This window comes from Chrysemys picta, chromosome 8, assembly GCF_011386835.1.
Source record: "Chrysemys picta bellii isolate R12L10 chromosome 8, ASM1138683v2, whole genome shotgun sequence".
Classification (NCBI taxonomy): Eukaryota; Metazoa; Chordata; order Testudines; family Emydidae; genus Chrysemys; species Chrysemys picta.
Genome location: NC_088798.1, coordinates 105,988,853 through 106,011,226, shown reverse-complemented (window position 1 = coordinate 106,011,226; position 22,374 = coordinate 105,988,853). Strand labels below are relative to the sequence as shown.

Genomic DNA, 22,374 nt, shown 5'->3' with positions numbered 1-22,374 from the left:
AAATGAAATGGTAATGCTCTCATTTCCCCATGTGATGGGGTGGGAAGAGCGTTCTTTATCATCTCTGTTGGCGCCCTGAGAATACCCTCTGGCTTTTCAACCAAATCCCACTCCCATATTTCCTTTCTGATCCAAATTCCCTTCAAAACACAAAGATTCTGTCCTTTAATTAGTTAGAAGGGGTCTCTGTGAAGAGACTACAGACATGTTTTTCCACTCCACCTAGCGGTGAGAACATCCAAGCCTCAGGAATCATTACAATAACTCTTGGTGTCCTGTGGCACCTTTGAGACTAACAGAAGTATAGAGCATAAGCTTTCGTGGGTAAGAACCTCACTTCTTCAGATCCAAGAGAGTGCATCTCTTGCATCTGAAGAAGTGAGGTTCTTACCCACGAAAGCTTATGCTCTATACTTCTGTTAGTCTCAAAGGTGCCACAGGACCCTCTGTTGCTTTTTACAGATTCAGACTAACACGGCTACCCCTCTGATAATATACAATAACTCTTGATTCCTGATCTTTAGAAGTGCCAAGTACCCACATGTAACTGAAGCCAACTGGAGGATTTAAGTGCCCAGACCCTGTGAAAATGAGACATTAGGATCCAAGTCCCTGCTGGCTCAGAGACTGAAAAATGAAGACTCGAATCTAGCTCTTGGTTAGCAGCCAAATGTCCAGATATGTAGTAACTAGAGCTGGTCAAAAGAATACCAGTTATTTTTGTGGGATTTATTTTTAATTTTTTTTAGTTTCCTGCAAGAATTTTCTTTTTTTTTTTTCTTTCTTTTTTTTAAAAGAAAAACTGAAAACCAAAAATGTGATTTTCAGGCCATTTTTGAAAACAAAACAAAACAAAAACGTGAAAGCTAAAACCCATTTTTTTTTTACACAAAAAGCCAAACCAAAATCCAATTATTTTTCCTGAAAACCATTAATTTTATCAAAACATTTTTAGTTTCCTGTTCTCTGCTGAAAAACTGAAAAAACAATTATTTTGGCCAGAAAAGCCATCTTTCACTGAAAAAAAAATTCAACCAACTTTAAGGCCAATTCTTTTGATTTAGTCTTGATGTGAATGCTGAGGCATATACAGTAATTTTTCATTCTTGCTGTTGCCATCAGTGAGACATTCCCTACCCTAAACAGTAGCAGAGGTTGCTCAGGGACTTCCTCCTGTTGAAGTGTCTTGAAGAAGGAAAGAAACAATTAAACATATCCCCATGTGAAATATTGCGCCGTAAGGGCTGTCCATAAATTATGTTACACACTTTTCGGTGATTTTGAAGACCCACCCACCCCTTGTAACACTTTGTTACACTGAAACAAACATGTAAAATACCCCTAATGTATTATGTAATTTATGGACATTGCCTTAGTGTCTGCAGGGGTAAATACAGAATACAGCATAATCGTCTAAGGACCAGTGTCATTCTGCTGAGAACCTAAATCTTAATAAAAAGGATAAAGCAAACTCAAAGCTTCCATCCCAAACAGCATGTCAAATAGTGACATCTGTCTATCTTTGGATGTGTTTTTATAAAATGCCTATTGCCACAGTGTGAATTATGTGTTTCATATGGTTTTTTTAATCAAAAGGAGGCAACATTTTGATTGTTTTGATCAAATTTTGCTTCAAGGATTCTGGTTGTTCAAGCCCAAAACTCAATATTAAATTCAAAGGAGTAATTGAACCAGAAACATAGTTTGCCAAAAACCACTGCATCTCTAACAGCTCTGCCTGTAAGCTGCAAAGAGTAGCATATCCATACTTCTTGGCTGTTGTAGCATTTCTCTTGGTACACATTTAGCCCCTCAGAACTGTTCTCCATAGGTTCTCGCTCAAGGAGCTACCAAAAAGCAAAGCATTGCTTCTTTTTGTACAGAGCTGCCCAGATTGGTTTCTAACCTGTTGCAGAGCTCTCTGAATGTCAATCCCTTGGCCCCAAGGAACGGCTGGATTTGCAAGGCAGTCGCCAGCATTCCCACGACGGGAGATGTCAATCCGCTGCCTCCGCAGGCTCTGGAAAGCCTCCGCCATCACCCGAACTCCATCGTAAGTAAGAGCAGATGTGTACTAGAAAAGGAATATGGAGAGGTGTGGTGTCTGTTAGGGTGAGTTGATCTGACAGTTATCTGTCGGTTCTTCTCCCAAAAATAAAATAGAGTTACCAGAAGTTCCCATCTAAAGCCTCACATTATTGCTGCAAGACAATTTATTCTATTTTCATCTTTCCATTTAATAATTTTCTGTACAATAGCATCTGGCTTCCTGTAATCTCCAATGTCTTGTTGACTCCTCGTTTCCAAGCAGACTCTAGACAAGAACATAATTTCCTGCTGCAGAGCTAAAAGGACTTGCTGTCTTAGCCACCTGTTCTCCTACCTCAATTGCCTTTAGAATGACCATCTCTCCTTTCCAGAGAAAAGTACCTTAGTCATAATGCCTGAAGAGTGCTTAGTCTTAACAGACCCATTACCCGAGTCTTTCCAGTTAGGTCATACTGGCCTTCAAATAAATTGTTAAGGGCTACTTTGTGTGATGCATGAAATTTCAGGTGCATGAAAATAAGTTAAACCACTCATGGTAGTCATTTATGGATGCCAATTCCCCCACTTTTTAAAAAATATTATGTTGATTAAAACAGAAACTACGGGGGCCAGGGAAAAACCATAGACTAGACTGTGACTATTAAGAATTAAGGCTGGCGTTCACTTTCCCATAATACTTCTCCAGTTGTTTGTAGCTTTCTCAGAGAAATTCCTTTAGGGTTGAAATTCCCCTTGCTGGGTTTTTTCCCCAAAGAGTCAAAGTGTGTGTATGTGTGTGTGTTTAAATGTTAGAAAAAATTGTTCAGCCACTTCGGAGTTCTGTTTGTGTTAGAAATAAAATATTTATGCCCGATATTGCACATACTGATTTGAAATGTTCTGCATGTGTGACAACATCTGAACGGATTTTGTTTACATGTAAGATATAATAAACAAGCCAAGGTTTAAGGAAATTAGCCAGACTTTTTAAATAAAAGTGCCCAGGGATCCTTAATTTCCACCTTTAACTGGCAGAAGAATTGGGCAAAAGAGACCTCAGCTGTACACATCTCACCAAAGAGAAAATTTCTAAGAGCATAGCTGCCTAGTATTACTGTGACAGATCTGGGTAGGAAATTGAGATGCAGGAAAATAAGTTGTGTTCACAAACATGTTAGCTAGCACGTTTGAATTAACATGTTTTTAAATGCAACCTTTTTTCCAAGTCTACGCAAAGCCAAAGTTCTGGACTGGGAACTAAACGCTTGAGCTTCCAATTCAGAGGTGAGAATGCTAGCAACTGAGCTCCACGAATGCTACCTAAAACAAGTAGCTTTCAATACCACTTGCCTTTGGCTTCTTCCAGTCAACTCGAGGATGTTCTCTGGCATCACTGTTCTTCCACTGTTGCATGATCCTTGCTGGAACGGTGTCTGTGTAATTCACCAGCTGGAAGCCGGTCACATTTGCTCCACTCTCTTTGAATTTTACCAGGTCAATGTCCATGAATCCCTAATGGAGGAGAGAAACAAAAGGAGAGGGTCACTGGAAAGGACACAGGCCTGGAGAAAATGGTTTATTTATAAATAATGGAATGTCCTGTGTCTGGGTGGATAGTTCTTGGATTTCAGGAAACTTCTGTATCCATTAATGTGTGTAGCCATCCTTCCTTCTCTCCAAAATCCTGAATTCAAACCAAAGTTTCTCCTTGAGTTAAACTGAATGAATTTCCTTTTCTGCACTGCCAACAGAGAATGCCTGAGTTGGATGATGACATGCATTTCAATGCAGCAACATTAACAGGCATAGTAACAAGAACATATTTTCATTAGAGGAGGTTGAACAATGGAAAAAATTATTCCCAAATAATGATTCAATGAATGTGCCAATATTTGCAGGGAGTATTGGTTGCAACAAATTATTCAGCCAGCTCTAACTTTTATGCACTCAATCAAACATCAATGGATGGATAATTCACTTTCAAATTATGGTCTTTAAAAGAAGGAGACCTGATGGAACAATAATCTTTCAGCAGAGCAAGAGGTAAATATTCATATTTACCCTGTCATGGAAACAGATCTGTTAAAAAGACACTGTCAGGTTATAATATTTTTGTAATTTTTATTAAAAAGAACACAACCAGTTACCTACATTTTTTTACTCTTTGAAAGATTTTAACTGCAACCTATTTCTTTATTTTTTCCCCGTCCACGTCCCTCACACAAGTATATGTGTGTTCGCCCATACAAACACACACACACAGTTGTTGTAGGGCTGCACTGCCAACGTTGATTTGATTTTTTAAAGAAAGCCATTGACTCATTGTCTGTGAAATAAAAGCAAATAAAGAACCAGACGGACTTTGCAGGCAGATATAAGGGGGCGGGGGGAGGGGCAAAATAGGTCAAATCTGGGGCCTTCTAACTTTGACAATATTCCCGTTAAGACCGAATACATGATGGACCAGATTCTGGCCCCCCCCATGCTCTCCTGGTGCTAACGTGGAGCTGACGGGCAGAACTGCAGTGCTTGTGCTTCCTGGGGGCAAGCTCCAGACGCAACAGGAGTAAAAGCACCACCCACACCACTAGCCCTTCTGCAAGGAGCATGGCTGGGTAGAGCGGGGCGGTGCTAATGACAGAACTTGCTGCACCCCTGAAATGGAGGAGTAGGAGCTGCTGTACAGCACTATTCCCCAATATTCCCCTCCCCTCCAGACTCAGCATCCAGGATTCTCCTCCCCATCTCTCGACACTTCTCATGCAGCTGTGACATACAAAGCCAAAACCCAGCCCCCCCTCTGCTCACCAAAACCTGGACTATATGCGATAAAAAATGGTGCTCTCTGACAGCCTGATGCAGAGCCAATGTAAAGACTCTCATCGGCTTCAATGGGCTTTGGATCAGGCCCTTACACGGAAACAATTAAAGGAACAGGCCGATTGCACGAACAAGAGATGAGAGGCTATGTCGGACTAAGGAGAGTCGCAAATGTTTTAGCGGGAGCTTTAAAGACCCCTTCTCTTCCAGCTTTGTCTCAACAAATTTAGTATCCACCTGCTGGTTCATTTGGATTTAGAGGTACACATTCTGTACAGATGCTTTAAAAACGTTTTATTTTGCTCCTAAGTGCAGTGGTCTAGGTAAAAAATATTATTTTATGAGACACAAATTCCTCCGAACGGTAAGTTAGTACAATTCAATCCCCTGTGTCGTCCCCAACGTCGGGGTTTCAGAAACCCAGGGCTGTGACAAATGAATAGGGAATGCAGCGGAATACTGTCTGACATCTTAATGCATGTCAGACCAAGTGGTTTCTGACACACAGAGCTCCCAGGGTTCAGAAAGAGTGCCATGGCTGTAGCCAAATTACACTGTCATTTGGCTTCTGGGATGTGCTCAGGGGAAAAAAATCCATCAAAGGAAACCCTTGACTGAAAGCAGCTCGTAGCTGGGTATCACCAGCTTCTCTTCAGGAAGACCATAAAAGCATGAAGAAAAGTCCAAGGCTGGAGCAAGGCACCAGCAGGAAGACACTACTGGGATCTTAGAAGCGTCTCCAAAAACAGGCAGAAAGTGGGCAGGGCATGAAATGGCTTTGGAAACTGGCTAGATGGTGGTGGCTGAGAATACTGTCCTGTCCCCTTTTCGTTTCCTCCTCTTCTGCCTAAAGGGAGTATTGTTTATCTATATCTATATCTATCTATCTATATACACACACATACTAATTGTGAGTTAATGGAATTCACCCTGCAGAGCAGGAATCCTCTGCAGAATCAGAGGTAAGATTGAAAGCTTGAAAAAAAAAGAAAGAAAAGAAAAGAAAAAACATTGTCTTTAAAATTTATTTAACTTCCTTCCCAACATAATTTCTAGGGTAGGTCTCGGGGTGTGGACAGTTTCAGAGAATTTTAGGCCAGAAAGGACCATTCGATCATCTATTCTGACCTCCTGTATAGCATGGGCCATTTAATTTCACCCAGTCATCCCTGTAGTGTGGACTCGGTGTTTCCAAATCCATGCTTGAGCGTCCACACTACCTTGTGCACCTGGGTTGACCCTTGCTAGACCTGGTTTCAGAGCCATGTGAATGTGCCCATACTTCACTATGTGGAATTTCTGACTTGGGTCTGCTATTTGACCTTCATTCACACTGCCAAATGACAGGATTGGAGCCGAGTCACAGCAAGACTTGGGTTCTGACCCACCTTCCGACGCAGGAGCCTAGGACCCGCGTCCTGAGAGCTTGCTGACCCAAGTAGACTGATTTGTGGGGGAAAGGAAGAGGGCTCAGGCTCAAACCTAAGTCAACGCTTGGGCTTCGCATGTGGTGCAGACATACCCTAAGTGACTTCCCCAAGGCCCTATAGAGCCAGGCTGAACCCAGATCTCCTGAGATGCAGTCGAGTGCTTTAGCCACAAGACCTTCTTGCCTCTCGGTAGCATGCTTTTTGCTTATGTGAAACTTGACAAAGCAAAACAATTGTTTCCAAATTATGGTAGATCAGACAGGTCCGGCTGAATTTAAAGTAGCATCTGTCATTGCAATGTGCTGGGGATTCACTCTGAAGGGAACAAGATGCAGGGTGTTTTAAAACGAGATCTGCCTGGTGTCTCCTATTATCTTTGGGCTTGACTTCTTGGGAAAAGCATCGCTCCCCATTCCCATCACTGTGTATTAATGAAGGGGCTATTTCTAAAGGAGGCCATCTGTCCAAGTCCCTTTCCAAGATGTCTTCCAACAGAAGCTGCCTTCTTCTCTTCCACACAATCATTAATGTGTCAGCTCTGATTACGACAGCAAACTATACCTGTCCTCACTGTAACAAAGGAGAGACAGAGGGAGAAAGAGATGGACTGAAAGAAAGCGAGGGAAGGAAGCAGAGGCACCATCAAATAGAAACACCAATCCTCCAGTGTCCTCAATCTGTTGCAAAGCAGCTTTAACGTGGTTGGGATCTATCCCCCTGAGGATTATCTCAAAAAGGGAATCTTTGAGCAGTATGCAGGAACTGTAATGGCTCCTATGACACCTCCCTGCCAGCTTCCTACACCGAAGAGAGACGGGGGCATGGCTGGGGGGTTCCTACACTTCGGTGATCCCTGAATGGTGGAATGGTGGCATAATGTAGAGCAACCTTTAGGGGGCTCTATGTTGTAGAAGCAGACTAGCCTGCCACACATATTTTCACCAATCCCATCCTGAGCTGTGCTGGCTGCAAGGAAGCCAGGGTCTAGCAACAGAGGAAGAGGGGAATTTTGTTTCTGGAAGAAACTGGAGTCTGAGTGCAAAAGAAAATTGCTGACCAGAGATGTCAAATGAGTCCTTTACTCTTCTCACTGCAAAGAATGTAGATTTTGTTACAGTCCTGACCCTGGATCTATTCCACCCTCAAAGCACAACAAAACTGAGGAGAACCACACTGCAAAAACGAACACATTAGAAACAATTAATATATGCAGTCATATTAATGACAATTTGAATCACACATGATGGTGACGTGGGCCATAAAGCTTTTATTGGCACGTGTTTCTCCTAGTATGATGTGGTAAACTTGCTCCTCACGAGGGTATTATGCAGAGTATCTTAAAAAATATATATGGAGATATACCTATCTCACAGAACTGGAAGGGACCTTGAAAGGTCATCAAGTCCAGCCCCCTGCCTTCACTAGCAGGACCAAGTACTGATTTTTGCCCAAGATCCCTAAGTGGCCCCCTCAAAGATTGAACTCACAACACTGGATTTAGCAGGCCAATGCTCAAACCACTGAACTATCTCCCCCTCTTAAATGAGTGTGGATAAAACCTCCATAGTACATCCCAGCAGCATGTATTACATGGTATATACCCAATAACATAAAAGCTATATTAGAATGTACAGAGTCTTTAGGCACCTCATTGATAAATATATTGTCTCTTTCTTCTGTATAGCAAAGCTGACTCATAAATTCAGCTGTACAGATCTCTCGGGGAGAGGAAACATCTAACTGACAATTTTAGAAACTTAAAGATAGCCCCAAATACCTCTTTCCAACATAATAACATAGTGTTCACAAGGCATGTAGCCTTGGAAACTTTATCAGGATCAGAAGCCAGTGCTGTAAATACCCCACTGGAAATCTGCCAGGACATTGGACTTTAAACCAGTTACTGGTGTGGTCTGAATAGAGGGGATCCTGCACCCCCGACCAGTAACAATTTTGGGAGAAGGAAGGGTTAAATTAAAAAGGAATCTTGCTGAAGCTGCTCAGAGGTTTAGAATGTTAGAATTTTAGCTTCATGTGAGATGGATTAATGGGGCAGTCAAAGGTGTATGATAAACGCAGTTTAGCATATTCTATATAGGTTCTTATACCACACTTATCACCATAGGGGCTGAGCGCCTGAACCTTATCACATGGACATCGTCACACTACCACAGCCACACATATAGCCATATGGGAAATACTGCGTATCATACAGCCTTCTGGAGAGCGGATCTCAGCCTGTATATTGAAAACAGTGTTCTCTAGTGCCACACTGACATGTGCTGATGCAACAACGTGGGAAAAATTCTTACGTCTGCCAAGCTAGAGAAAGTGACTTGTTTTTTGCCTTCACTGCCACCCTGGGATACTCTGTCCCACACACTCACCCAACCATTTCCAAGCCAGGGCATTTTCTAACGAAAGAATCTGGGCTGATGCTCACAAAAGAAAGAACACTTTAGGTGGCAGCTGTCCTTAACGTTTTACCTTTTAGACAGGTCACATGAGTGTCACTTATTTTTAGAAAAAATTCTCCTCTGAGGCTCTGCCTGGCAGAGACCTGATGATCTGCCACTACTGATAGTGGCCAAGTTAAATCTCTTGCATAAGAGATGGAGAAACATGAATCCAAGGTTACGCAAAATGTCAAAAGAAATGAATCCCAGGGGTTTCTAAGCTTACTTCTCTGATACTAATGGTTGTGCTCCTCTCTCTGACCTGATAGGCTGATGCTTTTAAAGACAAAGACCAGAACTTAAAAAATAAGGCCCACAAAAGCAAACAGTTCCTCTACTGGCCAAGCCTTCTTGATCTCTAAAAAGAAGAAAACACAAAATACTTTGTACCGGCAAACCTGACTCAACATGGGAGCAGCTCCTCGGCTGCTGTAAGCCGGTCAGCAGAGCTCCACGAGGTGAGGATCACATTTTCGCGGGTTTGCTCAGCTGCAGAACAGTTTCATTTTATTTGTGAACACAAAGAGGCAATTTTCTCAAGTGGAAAACAGCTTCTCCCTCCCCCCGCCGAAAAATGGCTATTTCTGCAATGAAAATACCAATTTTCCTGCACCCATGCTTGTAAAATTAAACTCAGTATTTTTGGTGCAGCTTTACTGACAGGGCAAACGACTATTGATTCATCGAAGTGAGCTCTTTTTTCCTGTTCATCACTTGTCTGATGCCCCACAGGTTGGGGACCATTACCCTAAAAGAACGTAGCTGGATAGCAAAGCTGTTTGTTATCACCTTTCAGCATCGGAGCCATGCTCTAGGATACAGGAGCGCACACTATGCACGACACGTATAGCCACGGCGGACATGCTCCATCTGCAGACTGGCTGGAAAATAAAGCCTGGGAAGCCTTTTTCTCAGCATAAATTATTTATGGTCCGTGCTGGCTGAGTAGGAAGCCTGCTCGTAGCCAGCTCCAATCCCTCTGCCCTTATGCACAGATTAAGAAAACAAACTACCTATAGTAGAAGATTCTGCCTTCTGCCTCGAAAGTGTGTGACAGAGACAGAGCTCAACAGTGAGAGGGAGCTGGAAGTTTTTTCTGTCTTAGGTACTTATATGATCCCTGTGACAGGTGGCTGGTCCTGGTCCTTGTAACTGCAGCAGGTCCAGTGCCCTGTGCCAGAGCAGGTGCTCCCAGCTGGGCCAATTAACGAGACAGGGCTACACCTGGGTTGTAAAGGGGTCACAGGGCGTCTTAGTGAGAAGATAGCTGGAAGAGAACAGGACTGGATGTGAGATGGCACTGTCTGAGGGAGGGTGAGCCAGGGAGATGCGGGAGCAGGATTGTCAGAGTTCCTGGGGAAAGCCTGAGATGTGAAGGGTGAGCTGAGGACCTGGTTTGTTTATTTGTGAAGTTAGACAATAAAACTGCCTTAGAGAGACTGTGGGTCTGGCTGTGAGTCATTTGACAGCTGGCAAGAATCCCTGCCTTACCACAACCCCCTTTACTGCACCCAAGTGCCTCCGCCTTTAATGCATTTAGCCTCACCCCTGTGAGGAAGGGAAGTGCCAACATGGTTCTATTCCCTGTTCTGCCACTGGACTATTGGGTGGTCTTGGACAAGTTGTGTCGCAGCTCAGTGCCTCAGTTTCCCCACCTGTAAAATGGGTATAGTGCTACTGACCTCACTTGTAAAGCCCTTGGATATCTACTGATGCAAAGTGCTAGGTAAGAGCTAGGTGTTGTTTTATTCACCATCCCCATTTGGCAACACACACTTTAAGTCCATAAGCAGCCTGAATAATGTTATTCCAGGTAAGCTCTTTAGTAAATGTAAGCAGGATTGGGACCTAACCAACTTAAAATAATAATAAAAAAATCAAATGCTGAAGAAAAGCTGCAGTTAGTTGCCTCTCTAAAACTTGCATCCTTCCTCCAGTGGAACATTAGCATTTTAACTCTAATTATATTGTCTCCACTGAGTGCAGGGTCAGTACCGGGTCAGAATGGGGTAATTATGTGTCCATTTTTGTCTTGTAAATTATAGTGTTATTCTGGGACCGAAAAAAGGCATTTAATTGGTAGTTTAAAGTTTAATTATCGGAGGCCTGATGGTACCTTTTCACAGAAGGAGTTGCAGGAGAGCAAAAACTGCTATAAACACGGCACAAGCTCGCCTGGCTGACCCAGGAACCCCCTGCTCCCTTCAGAGGGGATGGGATGTGGCCTGCAATTTGGAGGTGTCGGGGGTCTTGGGAAAGCATAGGACTACCTCACAGATCCAAAGGCTACCTTCAGGGATGGTCTTTTCCTCCAGGGTCACCCTCCCCGCTCTCGGGGGTACAAGAAGCAAAGCAGAGTTAACTCTCTTCTAACAACATTAGTTCTGGTGTGGCACTACTCTAGTTTCCCTGTGGACATGGGGACAGTGGCAGCTCCCCTCCTGCCACGTCGCCTCCTCTCACGACCACAGAGCCCCGATTATAGGATGTGTGCAAAGAAGGGCTTTGGCAAACTCTCAGGGAGCAGGCAACTCACGGCACAGCTGCTGTAACTTCCCCACCATCCACTGTATCCCCCTGTCTCTGTTCTCCACCCCAAGAGGGGAGAAACCAGCCCCAGGTCCTCTTTTTGAACACCTGACAGGCCTTCCACAGGAGGGTTTTTGAGACCGTTTCACAGCTATAGGTTATTGGAAGAATAAAGGGATCTCAGCATGTTGCCATTAACAACAGGGGCTCAGAAGGCTCCTGGGATTGCTAATGGGATCCAGAACACTTCACTTCTGGGACACAAATTCAAATGCAGTTCAGGTTGGCAGAGAATGAAAGTCATTTCCCCCAGCTGACAGCCGCTCCTAGGACTAGATGAAACAAGTTGGGAGATCTGAATCCAGAAACCAGCTACCCAGGACACCAAAAATACTACCACAGAATTGGCATTAATTAACACCCTTGTGGCAGCTTGGCAGAGAGGCCAAAGAATGAATGAGTCTGGAGTCAAAACAATCTTCTCACCCCTGGAGATAGTCTCACCACATCATGGCTGACACGCCGTGGGAGGAACGCTCGTATTTTTGGTACCCGTACGGTGGAGAAATAAAGGTCTTCGGTCTCTATGACTATTAAAGCTGGATCTTTTCATAGGCACAATATTCACAAACTACAAGAAAACACCAAGCAGAAAACCCACGAAAGAGGCAATAAGAAAGAAACAGCATTCAACTCACCAAATTTGCTAGAATGTAGTGGTATCCTATCCCATTTTTTTCAAGCTTGATGATCTGTAATGTCAAAAATGTTTCATTTAGAACATAGTTTATGCTAACAAATAAAGAGAGCGTGGCTTAGCTGGTTACCGCCTGCCCCATAATTCCCTTCCCAGTTATGCTTTAAATGAGACAGTTTGTGTGAGAACAGTCACAGTAAAAGGTAGAAGAAGAGCAAAGCCTTTCTAAGTGGTATTAAAGTGCTGTGAGATCAGCATCTGCAAGTATGAAACGAGGCAAAACAAGTTCAGCCACCATATCCCACAAGCAGGGAGAGCGGAGTATCTGAGTCTAGAAATATCATGTGGATTCAGGAGGTGAGACATAGTTGGTTACCATCATCTATAGCAGGGGTTGGCAACCTTTCAGAAGTGGTGTGCCGAGTCTTCATTTATTCACTCTCATTTAAGGTTTCGCGTGCCAGTCATACATTTGAACGTTTTTAGAAGGTCTCTTTCTATAAGTCTATAATATAGAACTAAACTATTGTTGTATGTAAAGTAAATAAGGTTTTTAAAATGTTTAAGAAGCTTCATTTAAAATTCAATTAAAATGCAGAGCCCCCCGGACCGGTGGCCAGGACCCAGGCAGTGTGAGTGCCACTGAAAATCAGCTCGTGTGCCGCCTTTGGCTCATGTGCCATAGGTTGCCTACCCCTGATCTATAGGAATAGAGGGGTCCCCATAGGGAACCTATTGTTCTGTGAATGCCAGAAAAACACCAAAAGTTACTTCCAAAATACTGTACACCTCAAACCACCCATATCTTGCCTGATTCAGACCGTGCCAAATTTAGTGCAACTCAGACTTAAGTACTGTAGGTCTGATCCTCTAGTACACTGGGGCTGTTGCAGGCCACATGCCCAGTGCAAAGCTGCCCTGAGTCAAGCAGTCAGTCAATGGAAAATTCCTTTAGTGTGTGTGTTGAGATGATATATACATGGTGCTGCTATATAAGATACCTAGAGCTCCTGACAGTCTCTCTCCCCTGATTCTTGGGATGTCTGGGCTCAGTCTGTTTCGATACTTCTTAATCAATATCATTGTTTAAAGCCCCATAATGTTTTAGAGTTTCCTTGTCAGCAGAAATGTTTCTGTTGCCTTCATTGCTAGCAAATGTGCCCTGCTTAATGGCTGATTTTTAGCTACTTTATTTCTCATCATTTTTGCTTGGTCTGTGGATTCCCATTAGTGGAATTCAGTTCTTACCATGTTTCTAAAGCCAGAGATCACATCACTCTATAATCCAAACCATATACAGAAAAAGCCCAGTTAGTAAAAAAAACAAACCCCTCACCCCAAGAGTTGCCAGTTACTGAGGGGAACCATGTGCTGTTTGGACCAGGCATTTTAGCAGGCAAAACACCACCTCACTTCCATGGTGCTGTGAACTGATTCTAAATTACCAGCAGAACTATCAACGCTCAGGTGTCATATGCAAGAACGTGAAACAAAACCAGATAAAGATCCCTGCTGTTATAATTGTTACCAAACCTATTGGTAATTATTGAACACTTGTTCCTGTGCAACTGATTCATCTGCCTTAGCCTTTCATAGCAGAAGTGCTCTTGTATAACATTAAAACTTGCCTGACTCCCTATGCTAATATCCCTGCCTCAATTAACACCGCTGGAGAATACATTTGTTAACACTTTTTGATACAAATAAGTTAGCCTCCACCACCTCTCACACGGCACAGTTCTCCGGTGGGAGATCATTAAATATGACTGAAGCAGATGAGTCTGAACTGCTCTAGGTCAGAGTAATCGCTCAGAGGAAGCAGATTTCTTCTATGCACATGCACGCTCAGAGTCATAGGATGTGTGATTCAGGGGCTAGATTTGGGGAACAAAACCAGAACTCTGTGCCCCCTTCTACTTAGTCAATTGAGATACACTTGTACAGGAAGTTCCCCTCTTCCACAGATGTACCTAGAAACGATCAGAGGTATAAGCAGTGTTTAATATGTGCAAGGGATTGCCAGGGCTGAGACGCGGCACTGCTAGACTCGGCAGTTCATAGCCCCGTTACCTTTGGCTTGCTGCATTGGTTATAATTGCTTGAGCCCCAGCACCTAATTGCTTGAGTCCCAACGCCTTTTTCATTACAAATTAAGCACGGGGCATACGGTGGGACCAGGAGCTGTGATCTCATGCCCCAGTGTCCCCCGGCTATTAAATAGGAGAATAGAGGGCGCTGGTTCCTTGCCCCAAAACTGCCCCTATGTTATGTTATTAGGTGTCAGAGTCAATGAATTGGAGAGGGATACAGACCAGCTTTCACTGAGCTGGGAACCTACCGACTCATACACACAAATTATGCGCCTTGCCTCCTGTGTTTTACACAGTTATTTGCTATCTTAATTTATTTTAAAGTGCTTGCTGAGTTCTAATGCTTTTAGACTGGGGTGGCAAGCTGAGGTTATAATAGCATTTATCACTTAGTCTGAACATGGAAAGAGGCAGCGTCGGGCTGCATGCTGATGGCTTGCTTGGGCCATCCAGGTTCCATTACCCACTTCTTAATGGGCAGAGTTTGACGTCTATTAGAGAGAAATTCTCTCTGAGAGTGATACAGCGGAGAGGAGAAGTTTCCAGTTACTCATTCTAATGAGCGTCAGGGAAGAAATGACATAGTGCTTTGATGGAATGCAAACACTTATTTATCCCATTAAGACAACACAGGATGGCCCAGTGGATATCCTGCCACCAGCCAGCAGGGCTGGCTCATAAAAGATGGTTACCTCAGCATAGATAAATCATGCCCCGCACCAGACATGGATGAGAGAAAAATCAGGTTGGTTTCTCACATGCCTTTAACCCTTGAGTGAAGATTTCTTTTAGAACTGAGTTCTTAAGAACTCAGCCACAGGGACTTGAAAGGAGAAAGAGAGCATGAGTGTGTGAGTGAGACTGATGTTTGAGGGCCGTCCTCTGCTCTCTATTCAAGAGGGACCAAAAATTCACAGCCACCAAACAAGAGTAACAGGATGGTGTGTGTATGCGGGGGAATGTGCTGAAATACCAGGGAGAGGCTGAGACGGATGTCTGAACACCTCACACACACAAAGAGAGTGAGAGCGAGACAGAAAGTGCAGACATCTGTAAATAGGACTTGCTGGCGCAGCGAGCGAATAGACTAGCTGCTGACCTCAGGAGTTGAAGTCTCCCCTGTACATTTGCATGTCATGGAACACCCAGGAGCTAGCAGGCCCTGCTGAGGCTGGAAGAGGCGGGGTATTTCAGGTCTTGTTTGAAGTGCCTTCGCAGAGCTCTCTACGGGCTCAGGATTAGAATAGCCAGGGACGCTGCTGGTAAAGAGGGAATTGAGTGACGAAAGCCTGCATACCGCCCACCCTACTTGACCAGTCCTGTCCTATTTTCATGAGCACAAAGACCCTATGCGGTGAGGGTGCTCTGTCCAATTGGGTCATATTTCCCAAAGCTCAGTTCCCAGTTAGCCACCAAACTAAGTAAACAGATTTCCAAAAGAGCTCACCAGGCTGGTGTTGAGCACTGGCCCTAAAGCCACGTCTCACCAAGTACAAACTGCCATTTCTATTTGGAAATTCACATTTTTTATGACAAGGGGCACTTCTGAACCTCCTGCCACTGGTGGCCATTTTAGTGGCAAACAACATCATTTAAGTGACAAGGGAGCTTGGGTTAAGAAAAGAGAAGCGGAAGGCAAGACATTGGAGGTGGGGGACAGAAATTCGTCAGTGAAAAGTTCTGCAGTTTTCTTTTGTACCTACCAAAGTTCACATTTTGGGGGCATTTCATGGAATTGAGGGCAAAGCATAAAAACAAATGAAAATTACAATTTTCAGTTTCAATGTGAAAACTTTTCTTTACCCAAATGAAACTGAATTTATGAATTCAAACTTTAAAAAAATCTTGAGGTTTCTCACTATAAAGTAGGGCCATTTTAAAGTAAACACACATTACATTTTGGGTGGTTTGTTTTCAAAGGTGGGTCCATTTTACAAAATTGAAATTAATATGTAAAATGCACAGGCTTTTAAATTTTGTTGTAAATAGTTTGCTCAGCCCTAAGTATAAAAAAATCCCCTTCTTGCTTCTATATCTGACGTGGTTTAAAATCAAGGAAGATTTTTTCTGTGTAACATGAAGACTACGTTTAAGTAGAGAAACTCTTAAATAAACCAGCATTGAAAGAGAAAGCGAAGAGGTTTTTCTGAACACACTGTAAGAAATGCCCAGACAAGCCCTCATTATTGCTGAAAAGCAGATAAATACTGTAAGAAGTCAACTCGGCAAGGAAGGAAAGATGCTACTGGACTGTTTAAGTGTGTGTCAGATGCTCAGGGAAGGTTGGGTCTTATATGGCATTAGCCAGATTTTCATTGTCTAGGACATGTCAAGAGGTGCTATGCCTGTTCTGTGGCTAAAGAAAGGACTTTACTCCCCAGAACAGTTAATCTGGCCCCGCTCATGAGCACTAACCTCGTGTAGGGGCAAATCCTACTCTCTCTATTATTATTTATGATGTTGTAGCACCTAGCAGCCTCAGTCAAGGATTGGGGCCCCATTGTGCTTCACTGAACATCCAGCAAATGAAAGACAACCCTTGCTCCAGAGACAAGAGAAAATGACAGGTGGCTACAACAATCAGAGGGGGAAGCACAAGATAATGGAGAGACAATTACAACAAGCATGGTAAGCAGTGGACAACACACCAGCTGTCTAGGCATTGTCAAATGTTTCGTATGCACCATGCAGAGGTGTGGAAGGCCCTAGCGGTAGCTCGGGGGGGGGTAGGAGTTGGGGCTGGATTTGAGGAAACTGAACAGATAGATGCAAGAGAAGTCCTTGTGCGTCATTCTGGAGGTGGGTGTGAGGACTGGAGGCAGGGCAGCGAAAGAAGAGATGGGTCAGGGGGTTCCCAGCTCTGATGCACAGATCCATCCTATTCCCATTTCTGAATCCAGAGGAATAAAATGAAGACTGAAGAGACTAAAACATTGATAATGTCTGTGCACCGAAACCTTAAGAGTCAGAGGGCTACACAGAACCACCTTGCTGGGGATGAGCCAGTTGGTGTGTTGGGCTCTGCAAAGGACTCAGACAATTAACAACAGGAAAAATATTGTGGAGCAGCACGGCTGACTCCAGCAGCTCCAGAGAAATCCTAGGTTTCCTCCAGCTCTACAATTTCCAGAGGTGAAAGTAAGCCGGTCCGGTCCGGTCCGGCATACCGGCAAGAGCCAGTACGCCGTGCCGGACAGGACCGGCTTCCGCGGTGGTGATTTAAAGGGCCCAGAGCTCCTGCCACTGCAGAGAGCCCTGGGTCCTTTAGATCCCCGCCTGAGCTCCGGCAGCCGGGCTCGGGCAGTGATTGAAAGGGCCCAGTGCTCCCCGCAGCGGCAGGAGCCCTGGGCCCTTTAATTCGCCCCGGAGCCCCGGGGCTCCCAGCTGCCTGATTTAAAGGCTATGTGATTTAAAGCCCCTGGGGCTCCCAGCAACAGCTGGAGCCCCAGGGCCTTTAAATCATGAAAGGCCCCGTCTCTTCCGGTCAAGGCCCCGCCTCTTCTGGTTGAGGCCACACACCCCGCACAGGACTCAGGCGTACCGGTAAGTCCTTTAAGTTACTTTCACCCCTGACAATTTCTTCTGTATAATAAAGACGAGATGGTTCTGGGTTTTAGTGGACCTATCCTGCTGTGATTCACACTCTCTTCATAAGTGCTCTTCTGTAGAGCAGCATGGATAAAGGGAACAAGGAAGAGAACTTATCCAGGAGAAACAACAAGGCCCTTAACACATGCAAGTCCCCTCCCGGAGAGCCTGTTGCCAGCACAACCTTGCCCAGGATGGCGTTCAGCCGCTCCGTCTCGCAGTCCACCACCACCAGCCGTTCCTTTTTCTTCTCCAGCTCCTGGAAGAGCATCCTGTAGCCCTCTTCTGTTGTTGTCAGGATGTTGACAGCTGTCACCTGCCAGTTCTTCTCGGCAGCTGTGTCCAGCACTTTCTGTAGGACTGACAAGCCTGGAGAAAGAGGGGAACAAGGAGGGAGTCAGGTTTTAATTCTTGTGTGTTTGTTTGCACAACCTCCTAGGTTATATGTAACAGACATAATAATCTCATTTACAGATGAACATAGGCAGTAAGTCAGAGATATGGTCACCCTCTAAATGAGATGTGCTTATCCAGCGTATTAAGGGTAACAGCACCAAATAAATACATTGCACTCTTGCACTGCGGGAGCGTGGAATGCTTTACAAACATCAATCATTTAAGGGCTCACTTGTGTGTTATATGCAGAGCCCCACATTGGAAATGTGTGTAGTTAACACCAGTGTGAAGGACAGAGGTGTGTACCTGCTGCTCACTCCTCTGGGAGCTCAACGCACATCCTCCAGCCCCATCCCGCACTGGCATGGGCAGGCATGGCCCTGCCTCTATCCTTTGTCTCTTGCAGCATGCCCAGCCCAGAGTCCCCACTCTTCCTGTGAAAAGCCCTTGTGTACGTGCTCCTGCATAAGACCCCACCAAGTCTAAGGCTCACAAAACTCCTGTAGTTTCGTAGCCACTTGAGAGATGGGGAAACAGAGACAGAGAGGGTAAGGCACTTGCCCAACATCAGACATGGAGTTTATGACCGATCTGAGTAGAGAACCAAGTTGCCTTGTTTTAACCTACAGATCCCACTTCCTTCTATGCATTTATTTACCAGCAGAGCAATGATACCGTCTGTTCATGTTTTGGAAAAAAGGATTATTAACAGCAAATTTAGTATCTCTATAATTGGTTCCTAGAAGCTCACTGACTCTCTTTGGTAATTGACCGGTGTTCACTTAACGCAGGGAGCTCAGAGAGTTTTCCAAACTATCCCAGCTGTGCACGCAAATTCCATGCTTGTGTGTGCAAACGGGCATTTGACATGCAGGTGCCCATTATGCCCTAAGTGGCAACTGCACGTGTGCACAAATGGGGGGTTCCCACAGGCATCGGGTTAGGCAGGGGTGACAAACAGACATGCTCCGCCTACTCTGCCCTCGCCACTCACCCCGGTCAGCATCGTAAATGTACACAAACTTCTGCCAGTTGTAGTACTCGATGATGTTGATGAGGGCGTCCTGAAGCTCTGGGCGCAGCTGGAGGACGAACTGGTTGGAGGTGTCGACGGGGAAGCTGGGCGTTATGAAGCAGACGTGGAGCGCCCCGCAGAAGGATGTGAGCATGTTGACCGTCTTCCTGTCGTAAAACCCAAAGATGGCGTAGACGCCCTTGGAGAACTGCGAGCAGACTGGAAGAGGGAGAAGAAGATGGTTAGGGGAGCTAGGCAAAGAAGCCCAATTTCTGAGGCAAGCCTCTGTTGCTCTGGACTATTCAGCCCTCTGTCTGGGCACATAAGCTGGTATAGCCATCCTGCACTGCATTCAGTTAGAGAGCCAGGAGGTGGGGGGATGCCCTGCCCTTTAACTCCACACGACTTCTCCAGCTCTGAACTCATCTTAGATGACACTGCGAGGGAGAACGAGTTTGCTGCTCTCCCGCCGCTCCCTTGCAGACACTGCTCATGCTAGGATATGAACCGTTGTTTTGAAGAGTAATCATAAAAAAACACATTTTAAAAGACGGTCCCAATAAATCACCCAGGCTCCAGAGGGCACGGAGCGACAGCTGCTTGCTGCTCAAGCTTCTGCCAGAGGAGCGCTGAGTGATAGAAGTGTCAGCCTTGCATCCTACTCACCACCCGCCAAGCCACGGGAGGAGAAATACCATTACAGCTCTCTGAAGGAGGGCACCAGAATCTTGCCAGGATATTTCTCTCTCTCTCTCTCTCTCACACACACACACACTTTCTCTCTCCAGATTCTTCACCCTCTTCTGCTCTCTCTGCACCACTCAGGTTCACATTGCTCCCAGGGCTGAAGTGGCGGGTGGCCGTTGTGCAGGCAGTGCCTTCTATGGCCTTCCCACAACAATGGACCTGGTTCAAACACTTCCCTTCCCAAGTTGCAGGGGGGGGGCAGCCCAGGGAGCACATGTTCAATTCAAAAATCAAAGGTTCTTGAAAGAGAATCATCATCCCGGGCTGCGAGCTAGAGCCTTCAGGGCCACACGTGGTGCCCTGGCTGCAGGTTGGACACCACTGAGATAGAAGATGACACCCTCTGCCACCAGCTAAATTGCACATTTGGAACTCGGGAATCGCTGGCTCCCTAGCACCGGGCAAAGGGCATCCCTACCACAGGAAAAGTGGGGCTTACGGCGGCTGTAGAGGGTGACACAGCCCCACAGATGAGGGTGGGTCATTCCATCCAGTAGAGAGCATTGGCACCCGAACTGGTACAATCTGTACTCCCCACCCGCAAGTCCAGCAAAGCTTGTCAAAGAGCATTGAAGAGTTCAGACCCTGCACTCTGGCTACCGCCTGTAATGTACCTTTGGCCATCACAAACGCTATACGGTTACAATGCGCACACACGGCATAGATGATACAGGGTAATGCTGAACTGCATTACACTGTGCATATGTGTGTCAAACACACTGTGCCAAGCCTAGTTTATAACCCTTTATGTCCATCGATGGGGGCCGTGCTGCTATTGGCCACACATTAGGACAATCGCCGTTGGCATGGTTACACACTCACAGTGGCCAACAGCAGCTCTGTATTCAAGTCTGGCACGGGCCCAGAAAGAAATGGGAAGGGCATGAAAATGAGCTTCCTATGCCCAGCACAACCACGGATCGGGACTCTTTCATCTCCCTACCGAGGCTAATGTAGGCCTTGGCCTGGAATATGTGCTCGTTGCTACTCAGAAGCTGCCTGCAATGGTGTGTGTGTTGCGGGGAGACAGAGAAGTTCAGGGACCATGGGGGGGGGATCAGCTAGAGGCCCCCCCAAACAAGGTAGCTTTTGAGTGGAGGGCTCCAGAGGCTGTGCTTTCCCTTCCCCAAATGACAGGGCCCTAGCCAAGGAGCTCCCCACCCCGGCTCTTCCTTGGGGATGGTGACTGTGAAACAACTCGCTGGCTAAGGCGCCTTGTGGGGGTGCCGAGGCTGCCCAGCCCTGTTGTGGTAGCTTAGCTGCCTGTTTAAGGATGTCAGGGGGGCACTGCCTCCTTCCAGCCCAACACCTCAGCAAGCCCTCTGCCACGCCTAGGGGGAGGCGGAGGAGTTGTAGGCTCCACTTCTGCAGAAAGGGGCACTGCTGAGAGGGGTTTCTCACTAAGGAGCCGGCCGGTTCTCCTGGACACCGCATCCGACCAGGCCACAAAGCCACAAGGGCAGAGTTCAGCCCACGGACATTGCTTTAAGTTATTGCAAACTGGCCTGTTTTCAATGTCTGCTACGCACCTCAGCCCTACTTCACGCTTTCAACAGTCAGGGTGCCCTTGGGTTCCTAGTATCTTTTGTACCTGGGAAGGCCTAGATGCCTGACTGTTTCCATGCATGCAGATCTGGTCCCCCACCCCATCTCAAAAAAGAGATAATGGAATTGGGAAAGGTACAGAAAAGGGCAACAAAAATGATTAGGAGTATGGGGAGAGATTAATAAGACTGGGACTTTTCAGCTTGGAAAAGAGATGACTAAGAGGAGACATGATAGAGGTCTATAAAATTAGGACTAGCTTGGAGAAAGTAAATAAAGAAGTGTTATTTGCTCCTTCTCATAACACATGAACTAGGGGTCCCCAAATGAAATGAACAGGCATCAGGTTTAAAACAAACAAAAGGAAGTATTTCTTCACATGACGCACAGTCAACCTGTGGAACTCTTTGCCAGAGGACGTTGTGAAGACCAAGACTATAACAGGGTTCAAAAAAGAACAAGATAAATTCATGGAGGATAGGTCCATCAATGGCTATTAGTCAGGATGGGCAGGGATGGTGTCCCTAGCATTTGTTTGCCAGATGCTGGGAATGGGCGACAGGGGATGGATCACTTGATGATTCCCTGTTTTGTTTATTCCTTCTGGGACACCTGGCATTGGCCACTGTTGGACGACAGGATACTGGGCTAGATGGACCCAGAATGGCTGTTCTTATGTTCTTTTGCTTTCAAAGGCTGGGGGTGGGGAAGGCTGGATCAGGAGATGGTGTGGCCTGGAAGTTCACCCTGGCTAACCCCTCAGGGTGTGGGTCAGGTAAGGCACAGCTCTTGGTTTCTGATCTCAGCAGTTACTGGTACTGCTGTGCAGTATGGGAGGTTGCTGTCTCACGTCGATGGCCTCCTCAGGAGAGCACTTAATGAGATCGTGGGAGCTGCTGGAAAACTGCCTCAAGATTTCAGCGAGGCAGAGAGAGCAGCACACGTTGTGGGTTGTAAAACTCAGTCCCAGATACAGTCAGACTTATTTAATATCACTCCTGTTTATGGCACATTCCAGTTATTCTCAATACAT

The 22,374-nt window shown here is 45.6% G+C and overlaps 1 protein-coding gene across 24 annotated transcripts in view; it reads right to left on the bottom strand.

Annotated features, from left to right (window-relative positions):
- Nucleotides 1-22,374, bottom strand: part of GRIA1 (glutamate ionotropic receptor AMPA type subunit 1) — a 168,156-nt gene that overhangs the window by 60,065 nt on the left and 85,717 nt on the right. For all 24 annotated transcript variants that reach the window (XR_010589935.1, XR_010589934.1, XR_010589939.1 and 21 more), the window contains 5 exons: nucleotides 19,029-19,268; nucleotides 17,823-18,007; nucleotides 11,962-12,015; nucleotides 3,379-3,540; nucleotides 1,907-2,074 (listed from right to left, as the gene is read on the bottom strand). Coding sequence is in view for 15 of the 24 variants with exons in the window: in XM_024106816.3 (XP_023962584.1) it covers nucleotides 1,907-2,074; nucleotides 3,379-3,540; nucleotides 11,962-12,015; nucleotides 17,823-18,007; nucleotides 19,029-19,268 (809 nt within the window). In the remaining 9 variants the exon portion in view is untranslated. The remainder of the gene's footprint in view (nucleotides 1-1,906; nucleotides 2,075-3,378; nucleotides 3,541-11,961; nucleotides 12,016-17,822; nucleotides 18,008-19,028; nucleotides 19,269-22,374) is intronic.